Raw genomic sequence first — 19,163 nt, 5'->3', positions numbered from 1 at the left:
GTAGCATGACCTGTGGTTTTCTGGTCCCCAGATCTGTTAAAAAAATAACAAGCTGCTGCTGTTTAAGCCACTTATTTTATGTTTAGAATAAACAACAGAAACTCATTCTGTCATAGCAGCATGCACTTCCAAGACATATGCCTTCCAGTAAACCCAGCCATACAGATCAACGCAGGCAATTCTGTTACTGACTAACGGTCCCTATCTTTTGGACACCCTGATGAGTCTCTTTTTTTTTTTTTCCTCCCAAATTTCTGGTGCCACACTGATGGTGGTCAGGGCTTATTCCTGGCTCTGCTGAGTGATGAATCTTGGAAGTGCTTGGGGGAACAGAACCAGGGTCAACTGAATTCAAGGCAAGCCTTAACTTTTGTACCTTCTCTCTGACCCCACCGGGTGAGTCTTAGGCCACAGATGGTATCTAGCTGAGAGAGGGCAAGGTGACATGTGGGGGATCCAGGGGTGATGGAAGGTATGTTTGACTAAATGGGCATTATAACAAGACCCCTGCTGAGCGTTCTGACATCAACAATCCACAGTAGTAGACTCTCCGCGGGTAGCAGAAAGGTGGTGGGGTTTGTAACTCGTCCAGAACGACTGGGGCCTAATGCTAGTTTTAGGTGTGATACAAGTATTACTTTGCCAGATAGCAATGAGTACATGCTAGAGTCATTAAGAGTAGACTTTTGAATTAAATTCTAGAAGATAAGAGCTGGTAAAGGAAATAAGAACTCTTAGAACTAAGTGTTAGATAAATCTGAGGTGATAAAGGAAAACACTGAATTGAACGCAATCTGAATATGATAGGCTTATGGGATAACATTCAGGATGTCCAGGATAAAACCCAGGTTGGCTATGTGCAAGACAAACACCCCACCCACTGTACTATCTCTCAGCCGACCCACTCTTTCTTTCTTTCTTTCTTTCTTTCTTTCTTTCTTTCTTTCTTTCTTTCTTTCTTTCTTTCTTTCTTTCTTTCTTTCTTTCTTTCTTTTCTTTCTTTCTTTCTTTCTTTCTTTCTTTCTTTCTTTCTTTCTTTCTTTCTCTTTCTTTCCTTTCTTTCTCTCTTTCTCTCTTTCTTTCTCTCTTTCTCTCTTTCTTTCTTTCTTTCTCTCTCTCTTTCTCTCTTTCTTTCTTTTTTCGGTCATACCCGGCAATGCACAGGGGTCACTCCTGGCTCTGCACTCAGGAATTACCCTTGGCGGTGCTCTGGGGACCATATGGGATGCTGGGAATCGAACCTGGGTCGGCCGTATGCAAGGCAAATGTCCTCCCCGCTATACTATGGCTCCAGCCTTTTCTCTCCACCTTTTCTTCCTCAGTGTACCTCTTATCTTCTTGCTCTACCATCATATTCTACTTTGAAGGTTTAATAAAAAATGTTTTTTTAATCAGCTCTATAATTATTCATTGCCATCTTTCTTTGACCCTATTTCTAAATTTGATTATAAAAAGTTTACGAGCAGTATTTGGTGATCGAAACCAATGAGTCTCTCAAGAGGTTTCTGGGACTTAGAAGGGAAAGATGAACATGACGAGCAGGTTCTACTCCAGAAGCGGCCTGGGGGGCCCCTGGCCTCTCTTAGCACATCCCAGACTCTGTCCCCCGACTGAGCCCCACTCCGCTCCTGAGCTGTGTCCTGCCAGGCCCAACCAACACCCCAGCACCTCGGGTCCCTTCCTGGAAAGGAAGAGCAGCACTGGCTTGTGGTTAAGTACTGTAATGCAGGCTGTGGGCCACAAGGCACACTCTTTCATTATTCAGTGGGCTACTCTCTGGTGGGGCAGAAAGCACGTCTGAGAAACATACTCGAAGCAAGTTCTCGGAAATGCTCAGGGCCATTACATTCCCTGAGTGCCCCCTAACCACAGCAGCACCTGGAAGCCCAAGTGTCCCCCTCACCCCCCTTTTTTCTGTTTTTTTTTTCTTTTAGCTTTTGGGCCACACCCGGCGATGCTTAGGGGTTACTCCTGGCTCTGTGCTCAGGGATCACTTCTGGCAGACTCAAGTGACCATATGGGATGCCAGGGATTGAACCCAGGTCGGCCACGTGCAAGGCAAATGTCCTACCTGCTGTACTATCTGTCTGGTGTCCCCCTTTTTCTTTTTCAAATGCACCTTTTATCTTCTACCATCGTGTTCTACTCTGGGATTTAATGCAAAGATCTTCTTTTATCGGCTCTAGAATTACTCATTGCAATTCGCCTTTCTTTGATTCTATTTCTAAATTTGATTATAAAAAGTTATCTGATTCACGAGGGTGGGGGTGAAGTTATCTGATTCACTAAATCTCTGGGCAAAGGCCCTACCCTCTGTACTATCGCTTTGACCACTTTATTTAACATTTTAAAAATAATTTTATTTATTTACTGATTTATTATTTTGGAAGAGGGGTTTGTGCCACACTGGTGTAAGGCCCAGGCCTTACTCTTAGCTCAGGGATCAGTCCTGGAAATGCTTGGGGAGATCTTATGTGGTGCCAGGAATCAAACCAGGTCAACTGTGTGCAAGGCAAGCGCCTTAGCCCCTATACCATCTCTCTAGCTGTACTACATTGAACGTTTTGCATTTTTGGAATATATTTGTGTTGCCTGGGGTATAAATGACCACTTGGATGGGTAGAGAATTCTTTGTTATTTTATAATTTTCAGAGTATTTTAGGCTGGCATCCCCTGAATTGAGATGCAGTGTTGTCCAGATGGTATCTCAACCCTGCATAATTTTATAGCATAGCCTGTGGTCTAGGTCAGTATCACCACGACATCACATAACTCTGGGACTAGGGTTTCTTGTCCGTGAGTGTGGTACTTGTGGCACCAACACCTTAGGGCTAGTGTGAACGTTTAAATATCAGACATATACTGAATCCAGTGTACATGTGCTAAGTGACTGCTTCCTCGGTGTATATTTGATGGAACCTTTCTCTGTTTTTTTGTGTGTAAGTAACCCCAGCAGCACGGGTATCTCAATAATCCATTACATTATTCCTGGGATTGTGAGGAGTTATTTGGATCTAAATCTTCTTTTATTTAATGAAACCTTTCATATTAGAGCCTTAAGAACATCTTTTTTTTCCCATTTATTCTCTCTGCCAGAAACATCAGTATTCAAATGTGCGAATATCATTAGTCTTACTTCTACTGCCTTCTCTCTGATTTGCGTTGACGCTTCACCTTTTCCTTTTTGCTTTCTGGGTGATTTAAAGCCTGCCATTAATATTTTGTTTCTGAGCACCCCTCAGATCATTGTTATGATTATTGTTGATTTGGTCTCTGGGCCACACCCAGCAGTGCTCAGGGCTTCCTCTTGGCAGGGCTAGAGTGCACGGAGTACCATGTCAGCTGCACGCAAAGCAAGTGCCCTACCCACTGCACAATTCTCCAGTCTCAAATTCTTTTCTTCGTATTTCTACCCTCTTTCCACCTCATTTAAGAAAATCTCTTCTGAGACTCACGAATAAACCTCAGAAGAGAGCAACAAGCTGTAGAGATGCGTCCGGACCCCGCCCAGGACGAACCTCACATGTGGGGAGGCTCAGAGGGGGGCGGGTAGAGGGACTCACCCGCCCCAACAGAGCCGCGTGCAAGGCAAACGCCCTACTCGCCGTGCTATCGCTCCAGTCCAGAAATATTGTAAGAAGTAAGTTTATTATGATTGTTTAAATGGATGACTAGCTGAAGAAAGGAGAACGCAATACACCTTAGATGGAATCCCGCCCTTTAGTGGATCTCCTAGTAATCTGGAGTGTTGAACCCTACAGATTCTGTCCTTGAGTTAATCTCTTGAAGGAGGGGCTTTACATCTGCTTGTTGTTATGATAATGTTCAACTCCACCTTTGTGTATCCCCACCCTTCATGATTTCTATATAACTATGCTGTAAGGGGCAAGAGGGGACTAGAAAACAACTAAGAGGATGAGAACTGAGACTTTGGGACTTTGAGGTCTTTGAGGATGAGGAGGACTAGATGACGATGATGACAGGAAGGAGAGGACTTTGATGTCTACGAGGAGACTAGGATGATGGAACTCTGATGACCTGGACTAAACCAAAACTATGATGACACTTGTGCTGTAAGGGAGAGATTGGACTATGCTGGGGAGGAGAGAGAGAGAAATAAACCGACTGCTGACCAGCCTGGGGCCTGGTTCCTGTTTCTCCGTTCCCCAGGTCCTTTATCCATCCGTCAGTCGCTGTCATCCGGACTGGGGAGGTGGATCTCGGCCACCAAACGCTTGAGTCCCCTGCATGCCCACGCCTATTTTCTTTGGAAACTCACACTGACTATAGTGTTTTAAAAGAAATAATATTGAAGGTAATTGAAAATTATGGGAACGTTCAAGGATGGAATACCATTTAAATAACATTACTGTAGACTGACAGCACAGTGGGTAGGGCATTTGCCTTACAAGCGGCTGACCCAGGTTTCATTCCTCCGTCCCTCACAGAGAGTTCAGCAAGCTGCCAAGAGTACCCCGACTGCACGGCAGAGCCTGGCAAGCTACCCGTGGCGTATTCGATATGCCAAAAACAGTAACAACAAGTCTCACAATGGAGACGTTACTGGTACCCGCCCGAGCAAATCGATGAGCAACGGGATGGCAGTGATACAGTGATACAATAGACCAGAGGATGGGAAATCAAATAGGAAAAGTGACATTTCAGGAGAACACTACTAACCTGGACAAATCAGGCTGTAAAACAAAATATATATTATAACCACACTTTCATAAAAGTAAATGCTAAGAGATAAAAAAAAATACATAGTGGTTACAGGACCTGAGTGATAGTACAGTGGGTAGGGAACTTGCCTTTCATGTGGCTGACTCGGGGTCAATCCCTAACACTCCACATGGCCCCCTGAGCACGCCAGGAGTGATTCCTGATAGCAGAGCCCTGAGCACGGCCAATTTTGCCCCACATCATAGTGGTGATAGATGATTTTAGTTTTCTTGTCTGTGCTTTTCTATACTTTCCCAAAATTTTTAAAATAAATGAGTAATGTTATTTTTCATAACAAGAATTGAAGCTCCCAAATAAGGATACCTATTTTCTCACATTTCTGCTAAAAGCTGCAAAATATTCCACATTTCTCTACATAGCTTTAAGCGTACTGCAGCTTAGGGCTTTATTTAATGCTGTATTGATGGCCTGAAAAAAATGTAAAAGGAGTATATATAAAACCATATTTTGAACAACACTTGTAAGTTCATTTTTTGCCCTGACATTTCTGAACCAAAATACTTCTTTGTTCACCTATTCTCTTTTAATATCAAATTATAAAGCTCAATAGCAAAGACTGTGAATAATTTATTTCCCCCCTTAAAGCACTTTCCATTTTTCAAGGTTTTCTCAAGATCTGCTTCACTTTGGCATAGAAAGATTGTGAACAACTTAATTTCTTGTCTTATGAAACACTTTTCTGCACTAGTCTTGCTTCTAAATGCTCATTTTCTGCTACTTTATTTCTTCTTTTAAAGCTAATATTCTGGACTTTTGCGGGGGGTTGTGTATGTGTGTGTGTGTGTGTGTGTGAACGCAGTGGTACTCAGGGTTTATATCTAGCTCTATGCTCAGGGATCATTTATTGGTGATTCTTCTGGCGACATATGCAGTACTAGGGATAGAACCCAGATTAACTGCATGTAAGGCTAGCACCTTATCCACTGTGCTATCTCTCCAGCCCCTAAACTTTGACTTTTAGCACCTTCCTCTGCTGACATTCTTTTTTTTTAAAAAAGTAAAACAGACTTTGGGGGACTGGAGTGATAGCGCAGCAGTTAAAGCATTTGCTTTGCACTTGGCCGACCAGGGTTCGATTCCCAGCATCCCATATGGCCCCGAGCACTGCCAGGAGCAACCCCTGTGCGTGATCCAAAAAGAAAAAAAAAGGTAAAGCAAACTTTATTTGGAGATTTTTGAAGGGAAGGAGGAAGAGAAAGTGGGAGAGAGTGGAGAGTAACGTGCTCAAAAGAGAACCTGGGCTTCCCCAAGGGCAGAGAGAGCCCCTACACACATCCCAGCATCAGACATTAAAGCATGAACCTACACATCTCAAGAAGGGAGATGCAGGTGACACATGTGCTCAGGCACCACAGGTGCTCAGCCACGTGGGCGCAAGCAGCACCTGGGCTCGGGCAGCGTATGTGCTGCTGACATTCTTTTCTGCCTTCCTCTTTTCAATAGTCCACAGAATGCAGGTGGATGGAGCACGAGTGGATGTGCTGATAACCAACAAATCGGGATTGTGCAACACTCATATCAGCCCTGTGGCAGTCCTTTCAGGGGCTCTTGTCACATCAATTAAATGCTGAAGCTGAGTGTCACAGGCTGGGGGGCAAAGGAGGAAGAGACCAGACACAATGTGGCCAATTTTCCTCAGCAAGAGTTTCCGCTCCCTGGTGGACAGGGACTCCATCCTGTCCAGTCTTCCCCCCGGGACTGGCCCAATACCCCTTTCCTCTGGGTCAGACTCTGGGCATACCACAGAGCATCCAAGGAAGAACTGGTCCCCAAAGCCTGGGAGTTGTGTCCTGGCCTGCACAGACCATCTCCGCAGCTGGCCCTCGGCCAAGGACTCTCCCGAGACTCTGCTCAGCTTGTCTCTGGCACATTGCTCCATGAGTCTTCCCTAGCGGCCCACCAACATCTTATCCAATAGAATCCCGCCCCGCCCCAACGCACACACCCATGTGAGCCTGGAATGTCAAGAGAAAGAGCAGGGTTAGGGTGGCATTGTCCTGTCCCCACCCCACTCTCTGAGAACCAAAATAGTTACCAAAAATAGTCATCTTTCAAACACTCTTAATCTTTAAAAAAAGAATTGGAGCATTATTTTTAGGCTTGTTGCTCTGGGGGAGATCAGAGATTCAATTCTATGTGGAAATTTCCTGGTGCTAGGGAAAAAACATTTACCTTTATCAAAAGCAGTTAATACAGCTTGTCAACGAGGAGCACCTAACCTTTGTTGTAAAATCTTTGTTCCCTGTGTGTCCAAGTAGGATGGAGAAGAGCCCATGGACAGTGGGGTGCGGGTGGGCTGTAATTTGGGGGGGGGTGCGTGCGGAGAAATACTCAGTAGACTCTAAATGAGTGAAGGGAAGCCGTAGGGCCGGCACTGAGGCTGTTGGGGTGTCTCTGGGCCAAACAAATGCGGGTCTGAGTGCTGGCTGTCAACCACGTGGTACAGACCTGCATTTAGTGTCCCCTGGAAAGAAGTTTGTGCAGGAAGGCATTGGAGCTTTGGTACAACTGGTGTTCGGGGGAGACGAACAAGTTCTGGAGACAAGAGTGGACAGGTGGGCTGGAGCAATAGCACAGTGGGTAGAGCATTTGCCTTGCATGGGACCGACCCAGGCTCAATTCCCAGCATCCCATGTGGTCCTCCGAGCACCGCCAGGAGTAATTCCTGAGTGCAGAGCCAGGAGTAACCCCTGTGCATCTGTCAGGTGTGACCCAAAAAGGAAAAAAAAAGAGTGTACAGGTGTCCACTTCCCCTCCCTGAAATGCTGAACCTCTCCGCATCCACACTATTATTTTTTTTGGCAGCCCAAACACATGCTCACTGCAGGGGTTTTGCCTCTGCTCACCCCCTTACAGATTTCCCTCTGCTCTCTCGAGTTGCAAATACTTCCTTTTGCCCCTGCCTTGCTTCAAAACACTCAATCAAACCTGGGGAACCGGAGCTTGAGGAGGCTCCACACTTGCTGTGAGCTAAATATTTCATGCCTGTTCTTAGTTCATGCCCAAGCCCTGCACCTGCCCAAGGTGTCCTCTGGGTCCCATCTGTCTCTCTCCACCTGGGAGCAAGCTCTAGGGAACTAGTCATTGCAATGATTTCTTCCCTGGAGCGGCCAGCAGCAGTTTTCCTCCAGTCCTTCATCTCCTCACTTGGGGAAGGCTCTGCATTTTGTTATTGTTGTTGTTGTTTGTTTTTTCTTTTTTTTTGGGGGGGAACCCTGTGATACACAGGGGTCACTTCTGGCTCTGCTCTCAGGAATTACCCCTGGCGGTGCTCAGGGGACCATACGGGATGCTGGGATTCGAACCTGGGTCGGCTGCGTGCAAGGCAAATGCCCTACTCGCTGTGCTATCGCTCCAGCCCCAATTATTATTTTTAAATGATGGTGAATACTTTCTTTTTTTGTTTGTTTGCTTTTGGGCCACACCTGATGATGCTCTGAGGTTAATCCTGGTTCTGCGTTCAAAAATTACTCTGGGTGGTTCTTGGGTGACAACACGGATATTGGGGATCAAAACAGGGTTGGCCACATGCAAGGCAAATAAAGACTGTGCTACTGCGCCAGGCCCCCTTTTTTTTTCAACTGTGAATTATATCAGGTAGATTTGCTCCCTAAAGTCACACCATTCTCTGAAACAATATTGTCTGAGTATCAGACCACGAACGTGGCTCCGATCAAACAAACATGAGGACAGGAAACATCAGTACTGGAGCCCTGTGCATTGCTGGCTTCGGGGCGAGATGATGAAACGTGTACTGTTGGGGAGGAGTGTGGCGCTTGCTCAAAGAGTCAAACACTGAATTACTACAGAATCCAGCAACCCCACTTCAGGGGACAAACCCTTAAAAACAGTCAAGAGCAGAGCTGTTAGACTGGAGAGCCTTGATACTAAGTTCTGATGGGGTTCCTCCTCTATTATAGAGCCCGTGACCCAGAATCGCCTTTCACGGCCACCTGTCCTGCCTGGTCTGCGAGCTTCCCAGGTGCTGCAGACCACGTGGCTTCGATTTGTTCAGCTCTCCCAGCCTGAAGGGATCCGTGCTCACCTGCAAAGTGGACCCAGTGGGTGGCGGCTGGCACCGTCTTCCCTCTTCCCCGAGGGGCATTTGACAAACATGGGGGCACAGCTCAGCGCTTCTCTCCGACAGCGCCCCTGTCAAAGCGGCCAGTGCTGCCTTACTGGCCGGGGCAGGACAACTGATCAAGCTCATCCTCAAACTCTTTTTTCTGACATATTGGCCTGACAGCGGAGCTCAACGGAGCCAAGAGGAATATGAGCCTATTTTTGGCGACTCCTCATGGAATGCCTGCATGGTGCTTTGTGTATCCTCTGGATACAAAGTATCTTCTAGCACAAGCACAACTCTGAAGGCAACACTGGCATTGTGCAGCTGCCCAGGCAGCCCACGCACTCTTACAGGAAGGCTGTTGGGCTAGGAAAGCTGTCGGGAGGTGGGGGAGTGGCCTGAGCTGGGGGAGGCGGACTGTGCGGCTTACCTTCACCCTGTCCATACATGCTTCCATCTTCAGCTGCTCCACAGCCTTCCTGGCTTGGGAGATGCTTGTGGTGCTGTTGTTGGACATACCCTCCTTCATCCTGCTGCCCCTGAAACACCAGAGCGAGAGGTTGGAACGGTTGCCTTTTCAGCATCCATCAGGGGGTTGGCAAGGGAAGGGAAGGCAGAGTGTTTCCCAACTTTCTCTCCTCGCCCATCACCCCTCTGTCCGAACCTGAGTGCACTGGAAGAAAGATAAAGTGCTGGGAGAAGAGAAAGGAAGGCTTCCTCAGTGAAGGCTTTTTATTTTTTTAATTTTATTGAATCACCGTGAGATAGTTACAAGCTTTCCTGTTTGGGTTACAATCTCACAATGATCAAACACCCATCCCTCCACCAGTGCACATTCCCCACCACCAATATCCAGGTATACCCCCCTTTCCCACCCTCCCCCTGCCTCCATGGCAGACAATATTCCCCATACGCTCTCTCTCTCTCTCTCTCTCTCTCTCTCTCTCTCTCTCTCTCTCTCTCCTTTTGGCCATTATGGCTTGCCATTAAATCCTATCAGATACATTTGTTCATTACTTGCCCTAGTGGCAAAATAATCTTGATTTTAGTTCTGTAAGAAAAGAAAGTATAAGCTCAGAGAATCACGCCAAGAGCCAAAGGTCCCACAGCCAAAAGGTGTGAATCCAGAACTGAAACTTGAAGCTTGGAAGTTTCACTAAGGGTTCCTCCTCCCGTCTCGTCTGGCATTCCCCCAGCAAGCTGCAGTTTCAAAACTCGTGTTTCCCATGAAGAAAGCTGCTTTTATCATCAATTTTTATTTGATGTCATGCCAAAAAGTGGACAGACTTGACTCTGGAAGTTTGCTTTTAAAAAGCAGCAATACACACATCTCCCAACTGTGCATTTACTTTTTCTAGAAAAGAACTTCTCCTTCCCCTGGTGTATAAGATGGCAGCGGGCTGGGAAGAGACGGCTTTGACCTAACTCCTCCACAGTTACCCCCACACGGTGGATACTGCAGTGACGCGGCCTCCGAGAAATGGCTAGACAGGGCTTCGTCATGCGGGTCTGCGAGTTGGGAGCAATGTTGCAGGAGACAAGGTCCAAGGGAGAGTGAGGACCTGTCAGGGGCCAGCCTGCCTTCCCTGGGCCTTTGCTTATTCTCCCGGGTGAATATGATGGGCAGCTTTCGGGGGCGTGGAAGACTGGAAGTGCAGTGTTGGGGGTCAGGCTGGACACAAGCCCGTTCATCTCTCAGCAGTGCTGAATGCGGACAGTGCTGAGGGTTTCTGGCTCTGTGGATCCCACAGGCTCTTTACGCAGCCTCCCCTTAATGACTGAGCTCCCAGAAGTTTGCTGGCCGAGCGCTGCAGCGTCTCCCCGGAGAATGCCACAAAGGCAGCGACAGGGTGAATGCGGCCCCTCAGTCCACAGGGATAGATGGGCTCTGAGGCTGGGCTGGCCTGAGGGGCCGCTCAGGTGCTGGTGAAAGCTCCCCTTTCTCACACTGACTAGCGAAGAAACAGTGATTAACTGGATGCTATGGTTTTTCTCCGTGTAATAGTTGTCCCTTTGTTGTGATGACGAGGATCTCTCTCTCCATTCTTCCCTCCCTCTCTCTCTCTCACACACACTCTTTCTCTCTCTCTCTCTCACACACACACTCTCTCTCCATCTCTCTCTCTCTCTCACACAACACTCTCTCACATATGTGTGCATACTCACACACACACACACACACAAGCTTGGTGTGGGCCATGCTGAATACTCCTTTAGCTGTGGTACATACACCCACTCTGATTTAGTGCTTGCAGGGGTCACCGTGGTACCGACATAGGCACTCTCCAGGGGCTGGACTTCGTGGTCATGGTACTCGTACATCTTTCAGTTGTGGGATTCATTGGGGTCACCCTCCTTCATTCTTTACTCATGTTCACATATACCTGGCTGATGTGAGGCTGGAATTGTGATGTCGGGATCACAGAGAGCAGAGCTACCAGGACCGAGCTGGGGCATGAAGCAACCCTGGGAGTCGAACTCATGACCTCAGATTTGCAAGGCAAGTATGTGAAGCCACTGAGCTGTTATTACCCTGGTCCATATTGCTTAACGCTTTTCTTAAGAGGGAGCACATGGACATGGTGTGTGTGTGTGTGTGTGTGTGTGTGTGTGTGTGTGTGTGTGTGTGTTGGGTCTGTAACCCAGACATCATGAAGGCCTTGCTCTGCCATGCAGGGTGGGCAAAGACTGCTACAACAGGGAGAAACTGACTGTCAGGGACCTGACCACACATGGAAGGTCCTGATGCCCCACGTCCCACTCCTGTTGCTGTCCTGACAGAGCCCGGGGGACTGTTCCCGCCTTCCTTACCTTCTGAGAGGTGGTGCAGTGACAGGGCCAAGTGAGGGTAGGCTAGCAGCAGCAGCTGACAGTTGTCAGATGAGACGCTGATTCAGGCTTCCTGCCTTGAGGTTCACCTGCAAACAATACCAGAGCACGGTCATACGGTACCGGAGAGGCTGGGTGTCCCCCAGTGTCCCTCCTTGGCTCAGAGACGATATTCATAAGCTTGGGGACTCATGTGTCAGACCCCAGGGGAGATGAGAAGCAAAGGCTGAAAAAGGATCTGCAATGTGGAACTATCTCTAGATCATCCTGGGCTTGCCCCAACCTGCACGCCCCATCCCCACATTTCTGCCAAGCAGAAAGTCAAACTATTCCCACCCTCCCTCCCTCCCTCCCTCCCTCCCTCCCTCCCTCCCTCCCTCCCTCCCTCCCTCCCTCCCACCCTTCCTCCCTCCCTCCCTCCCTCCCTCCCTTCCTTCCTTCCTCCCTCCCACCCTTCCTTCCTTCCTTCCTTCCTTCCTTCCTTCCTTCCTTCCTTCCTTCCTTCCTTCCTTCCTTCCTTCCTTCCTTCCTTCCTTCTTCTGCCCTCTCCCCTCCCCTCCCTTTCCTTCTTTCTCCTCCCCCCCTCTTTCTGTTCCTCCCCCTCCAGTCACACTTGGAGGTTCTCCAGGGCTTACTGCTGTCTCTGTGTTCAGGGCTCACTTCTGGTAGGGCTCAGGAGACCATACATGGTGCCATACATGGTGCGGGGGATCAAACCTGGGTCAGGTATGTGCAAGGCAAGCGCCCTGCTGACTGTACTATCTCTCTGGCTTTAAAAATGTATTCAAATGTATGTCCATTGAAGGAAAGCGTTCAAGAAACTTAAGAAAAACAATTAAAAAAAGAGCAATTAAAACATCCCAGATATAATGGTGTTGGTACAAACTAGTCATATCTTTTAGAAATAATCTCATTTTAACCAAAGAACATTTTGTCACGGAAGAGATGACTTAAGCCAATGCCTTTAATAGCCTCTTTGAATGCTGGTTTCTCCGATGAGAGGCAAATGCACAGGTACCTTCCTGGTGCAGAGAGGCTTCGGGAGTGGGGTGCGGGGCTGGAAGCTTGGGTTCTATCTGCAGAGACCTCACCAAGATCTGCCCTGCAGCCCCTCTCTCCCGGGGATCCCAAGGAATTTGTGTGAAAATGAAAACCAACAAGATTGGGCTGACATCCCGTAAGTGTCCCAGACTGGGGTGGTTTGAATGTCATGGCAGAAGGTAGATCAGAGGCCTTTTTTTTGTTTGTTTTGGGGCCATATCCGGCCATGCTCAGGGCTTACTTACTCCTGGCTCTATGCTCAGGACTATCTACTGAGCAGGACTCGGAGACCCTAGAGGGTGCTGGGGTATCAAACCACGTCAACTTCGTGCAGGCAAGCGCCCTAGCTGCTGTACTGTCTATCTTTGTTGGGGAAGGTTGGAAGCTGCATATTTCTGCACCACCACATGGCAGCTGCTTCCAAGGCACGGGGCCTTCTTCCTGTCAGTGCATCTGGGTACTTCCCTCCCTCCACCATCCCCCCCCCCGCCCCCAAAGCAGTTAGGCTTCATTACAGCCTTATCCTAATCTCCTTCCAAAGTTTTTTTTTTTCAATCCGTCTTCTATTAGAAAAATCCTTTTAGATTTCCTATTAGAAAACTCATTTCTTTCTACTTGAAAAGCCAATAGTGCTGAAAAGCCCCGAGTTCTGTTCTCCACTCACTGGCGTGACATACATGGTCTGGACAGTCTCAGGCTGCTGGAGGGGCACCTGTGGGGGCTGACGGTGGGCCCTGGGAGCCATAACAGGTTCTCCACCTTGGCTCATATTTTCCCTGCCTCTAAGAGACAAGATCTGGAGAACAGGTTTACTGGGCTGGAAGCTGGGCGCACATGGCAGAGCCTAAACCCTGACCCCCTCAAGAAAGTGCCTTGAAACCTGCCCTTCAGTGGACAGGAACTCTGGGCAGGAGGGAGGGGACACCCAGAGCAGCTCCAGTAAGCCCCCTCACCCTAGACGCCACCCTGCACCCAAACTGCCAACCTCACTGTGGCTATCTAGTCTCTGTTCTCTACCCCCACCATCTTTATTCTTTATTGTGGTTATTTCTGCAGCCACAGAAACCAGACCCTCAGAGAGGGAAACAAGCGTCTGACCACTGAACAACACCCCCCCTCCTACACCCCCACAACAGCTTCTCCGTTCCCAGCAGAAAGGCTGACTTCCGCTGTGTGAAGGAAACAGCAAGTGGACACCCAGCCAACATCTTGCAATCAATGCTGAGATGAGGCTGACTAGGAGAGAGCCAGAAAAACACGGAGGCGATGCTGACATCAACCAAAACCAGTACCATCAATACCAGCTTCAGTGGGCCTGGGTCTCAGTGCTCGCTCTTAGTTCCAGGGGATTCTGACATCAGAGCTGTTCCCAGTATTGCTCAAGTTCAGTGCTTCTCAGACTTGGCTGAGCATCCGAGTCACAAGGACAGGTGGATTAAAGACAAGAGACCTAGGTGGCTCCCTGCGCCCCCCCCCCCCACCCAGGTCACTTAAGGCTCACATGTCTGTCCACGGTGCTTCATCTTCCCAGGTGATTGCCAACCACCAGTGAGTCTGTCTCGGCTGGTGTGTCCCAAACTAGGTTTCGTGTGTGTCTTGCCCAGATCTGGCATTTTTATTCAACTGATCCTGACAGAGCCCACAGCGGGGACCAGTAGCAACTGCCCTGGAGACACCTCAGAGCATCTGCAATTTCCCTGAGTGATTCATGTGACCACTGGAGTGGGAGAAGCCTGAGGCTGGGCCAAAAGCCTGGTATCACCTTAAACAGGGATATAAGCCCAAGAGGAGGAGTGGAAGGTGGGGTTTAACAAGATCTAGAGGGCAGAGGGATTTTAATACTCAGGAGAGACCAAGGACTAGGGAAGAAGAGAAACCAACAGTAAAGAACAGGCGTTGCGAAAATCCACCACAACCGAGCCTCCTGGTCTCAGAGGTAAGAGAAACAATCCGCACTTTTGTGGGGTGTGTGGGGAGAGGGGCTTTGGGGAGGGTTGGGCCACACTCTCTGGTGCTCAGGACTTACTCCTGCCTCTGTGCTCAGCGATCACCCCTGGCTGTGCTCAGGATCATATGCAGTGTTGACTGTGTACAAGGCAAGTGCCTTAACCCTTGCACTATCCAGCCCCATTTCTGAGATGGTTTGTTTGGGGGCTAGTCCCAGCAGTGCTCAGGGCTTACTCCTGGCTCTACATTTAGGGATCACTCCTGGCGGGGCTCAGGGAACCATATGGGATGCTGGGGATCCAACCTGGGTCAGCGGTGTGCAAGGCAAGTGCCTTACCGGCCCCTTGTTTTATTTTTAACTGAGAATTACATCAAGAAGATTTGCAGGAAAAGAGAATCTGTTTCTACCTAGTGAGGAGAATGGATCAGAGGTGAGCCAGATAAGCAAGCAGACACGTTAGGAAGCACCAAGGCCTGACAAGACATTCACTGTGAAAAAGCAGAGCTCTGGTGGCGAGGGAGAAGCCTTGAGATGGAGTGAAGGAAGAGGGTGCGATTGGACCTGGGTGTTGGGGGCCCTGTGGAAGGTGGACACGTTGCAAGCACTGGGCTGAGGGAGAGAATCGGGTTTGCAGAGGTGTGCAATGAGTTCCTGGGGGAGGGAGGGAAGTTGAGTTTCGGGCGTTTCAGGATGGTGTAAAGGGGGATGCAGCTCAGCAGGGAGACTGAGAGGAAGGTGAAGGCTTGACAACTCAGCACCCGCAGGACGGAGCAGGAGTCTGGGTCATGAGAGGCCTCAGAACTGGGAGGAAGGCGGGAGGGGGCTGAGCTCAGAGCCATGTCCAGACCAGTGTGGTGGAGCTGGCCACGCAGAGGAAGGGCATGCTATGCTCACCTCTAGTTGGACAGTTTGCTCTTCTGTGGCCCTTACGGATCGGGAGAGGTGAAGGACTCCAGGGACCGTAAAACCATCTATTCTTTACAGAGCAAATGGCACAAAGTTGCCAGGGTTGCTCCCGCAGCTTCTCAAGGTGGAGTGTCACGGAACAGGGGAGTGACAACAGTCTCCGTACTCTCAGGCGGTGTCTGAGGAGCAGGGTCTTACATGCACCTGGGGGTACCCCTGACACTGGAGAAAATGTGGCGCTTGTACTCGGGTAACACTGTCTGCAGCACTGGAACATAGTACAGTGGGTAGGGCACTTGCCTTGTACAACAGCGGACCTGGGTTCAATCCCTGATACCACGTACGATCCCCTCAATCAGAGAGCCTTGCCAGGAGTGATCTCTGAGTGCAGAGCAGGAGTAAGTCTTGAGCACCGCTGGGGTGTCCCAGAAAAAGAGAAGGAAAAAAAGAAGAAAGGAAGGGAAAAAAGAGAGATGAAAGAAAAAGAAGAAGAAAAAGGAAGGGAGAAAGGGAGGAAGGGAGGAAAGGAGGGAGGGAGGGAGGGGGATGAAAGGAGGGAGGGGGATGAAAGGAGGGAGGGAGGGAGGGAGGGGGATGAAAGGGGGGAGGGAGGGAGGGAGAGAGGAAGGGAGGGAGGGAGGAAGGGAGGGAAAGAGGAAGGGAGGGAGGGAGGAAGGAAGGGAGGGAGGGAGGAAGGAAGGAAGGAAGGAAGGAAGGAAGGAAGGAAGGGAGAGAGGGAGGGAGGAAGGGAGGGAGGAAGGTAGGGAGGGAGGGAGGGGAGGAGAGGGAGGGAGGAAGACTGCAGCTAAGCATGCTGACAGCCCCACCCATGAGAGCAAGACACATGACAGCCCACCACACACTGTGGCACCAGAAACACCAGTAGGTCTAGTGGGTTGTGCACTTGGCTGGTGAGAATGAGGTCACAGCAGGTCATCCAGCCTCCCTGTCCAGCTGAGCACATTTTCAGCCCAGCAGCTGTTTTTCAGTCACCAAGGAAAGTGAACTTGCTAGGGCTTGAGTGCGGACCAAACCAGTGGCCAGCGAGTCTCAGTGCGCTGCCTCCTCCCGGGGTCTCTTCTGCCCTCGGGGACCAGCCCCCTTCCCGGTCCCTGATGCGGGTTTCCAGTCTGGCTCAGCGGGGCTCTGTCGGGAAACAGCAGTCCTGGCAGACAGGCCAAGCTGTCCAATTAAGATAAGGTGGTTCCACTCTCTGGGACCAGCTACGGGAAATTCTGTTTCCAAAGACTAGTTGCTGGAAATGGCGTTTTAGCTCTTATCACTTGTTCGCTTCTTAAAATACATAACATACATTTAAATGCTTGGATTAAATAAAAGGAGGTAAAAATTAATATAATAAAATCAACCATTTTATTCATTTTCTAAAAATCCTTTCAAAGGTTGGTCCCCTGAAACACGCTCTTATTTTTTGGGGGGGAGGGGGGTGCGGCGGGCACAACCAGTTATGCTGAGGAATTATTCCTGGTGGTGCTTTGGGGACCATATGTGGAGCTGGGGAATTAAACCTGGATTTGTGGCATGCACGACAAGTACCCTACCCACTGAACTACCCTTCTGGCCCCAAACTAACCATTTTAGCAAATTAATTTGATTTAGGTTTTGGGGCCACACCCAGTGATACTCAGAGATTACTCCTGCAGGAATCCCTCCTGATGATGTTCGAGGGACCATGTGGGGTGCCATGGATTAATGGTTGGTTGAGTTCTATTTCTCCGCCCCTGAAACTAACCATTTCATAGCAGTTTGGGCAACCACTATGGTTACATGATTGCAACACATTGCTATCCCCCCTTTGAAATCTCTGGGGACTGGAGAATAGTACAGTGGGTAAGGCACCTGCCTTGCATATATGCAACCCCCCACTGCATATCGACCCCTGAGCACCACTAGGGGTCTCTCCTGAGCACTTCTGGGTGTGGCTCAAAACTCCATCGCTCTGCAATTCAGAGTGATGTTCCCCACAACAAAAAAGTAACTCTGTATCTATTAAGTTGTTCTTACTTTTCCCTCCTCCCTCCTCACAGCCCCTGGAAACCACCAGCCTACTTTCTGCCTCTATGGATTTGCCAATTTGGACTCTTCATATATGTGGAAGCAAACAATATAAAAGATCTTTTATGCTTGGGTTTTTTTTTTTTGAGGTTAATCTCTGTTGTACATGCATCTGCACTTCACTTCTTTCCGTGGCTGAATTATGTTCCACTGTAAGGGCACACATGATGTTCTGCTGTTCGCTTTCCTCGGAGGGATATTACAGAACCCATGCTGTGTTCATGTCACTGTTTTTCACCAGGTGGATCAGAGAGACAGGGACAGACACAGAATGACTGCACTCATTTGTGGAATATAAAGTAACATAATGGAAGACTAACATCCAAGGATAGAGATAATGGCCAGGAGGATCGTTCCATCACTTGCAAGCCAGCCTCACATGCTGGGGGAAAAGGCAGCTGAGAGAGAGAGAAGGGACCACCAAGTAAAGGATGCTTGGAAGGCTCGCTCAAAATGGGAGATGTGTGCTGAAAGTAGACAATGGAACAAACATGATGACCACTTTGTACCCATATTGCAAACCATCACACCCAAAAGGAGAGAGCGAGTAAAAGGGAATGTGCCTGCCACAGAGGCAGGGGGAGGGGGTTAAGGGGGCGGGAGGGATACTGGGAACACTGGTAGTAGAGAATGAGAATTGGTGGAGGGATGGGTACTCCATCATTATATGACTGAAATGTAATCAGGAAAGTTTGTAAGGCTGTAACTGTACCTCACGGTGATTCGTTAAAAATAAATTTTTTTTTTTTTTTTTTTTTTTTTTTCTTTTTGGGTCACACCTGGCTATGCACAGGGGTCACTCCTGGCTCTGCACTCAGGAATTACCCCTGGCGGTGCTCAGGGGACCATATGGGATGCTGGGATTTGAACCCGGGTCGGCCGCGTGCAAGGCAAACGCCCTACCCGCTGTGCTATCTCTCCAGCCCCTAAAAATAAAATTTTTTAAAAAAATCAATAAATTCTTTTTAAAACTGAAATACAAAAAAATATTTCAGTGGGACCCATTATTCATACTTAATTTTCATCACTGGGTTAAGGTGCCATCTGCTAAGATTTTCTACTCTAAAATTATCCTCTATACTTTGTTATATTTTATTGTACTTGTGGGAAAACACTTTGAAACTATGTTAATGTGCTTTTCTTCCAAAACTCTATTCAGAATAGACATCTGCACTCCTATGGTCATTGCAATGCTTTTCACGATAGCCAAAATCTGGAAAACAGCTCAAATGTCTAACAACAGATGACTGAATGACTGGATAGAGAAACTATGGTACATCTACACCCTGGACTACTACTCAGTTGTAAGGTAAAATCAGGCCTGGAAAGATTTGGAGAGTATCATGTGGAGTAACGTTAGGAGAGGGACAGACAGAATGATCTCTCTCCTATGCCGGATATAAAGAAACATAGTAGGGAAATCACAAATGTCCAAAGGCAATAGAAACCAAGAACTGGTCTTCAGTAGGAAGCTTCAGCGGGGATGACAGGTGAAAATAGCACTGGGATGATAGTGGGAGAAGGAGGGTGTAATGACGGGATGTTTCACTTACCAAA

The 19,163-nt window shown here is 48.6% G+C and overlaps 1 protein-coding gene across 6 annotated transcripts in view; it reads right to left on the bottom strand.

Annotated features, from left to right (window-relative positions):
• The window catches only part of GNG4 (G protein subunit gamma 4), a 59,585-nt gene that overhangs the window by 9,495 nt on the left and 30,927 nt on the right, over nt 1–19,163 (bottom strand). For all 6 annotated transcript variants that reach the window (XM_055146755.1, XM_055146751.1, XM_055146753.1 and 3 more), the window contains 2 exons: nt 11,621–11,727; nt 9,240–9,348 (listed from right to left, as the gene is read on the bottom strand). In XM_055146755.1, coding sequence (XP_055002730.1) covers nt 9,240–9,338 — 99 coding nt within the window. In that variant the 5' untranslated portion in view covers nt 9,339–9,348; nt 11,621–11,727. The remainder of the gene's footprint in view (nt 1–9,239; nt 9,349–11,620; nt 11,728–19,163) is intronic.

Source organism: Sorex araneus, chromosome 9 (assembly GCF_027595985.1).
Source record: "Sorex araneus isolate mSorAra2 chromosome 9, mSorAra2.pri, whole genome shotgun sequence".
In the NCBI taxonomy this organism is placed as follows: Eukaryota; Metazoa; Chordata; class Mammalia; order Eulipotyphla; family Soricidae; genus Sorex; species Sorex araneus.
Note: the sequence above shows the minus strand (reverse complement) of the source record. Positions and strands in the feature narration are given on the sequence as shown.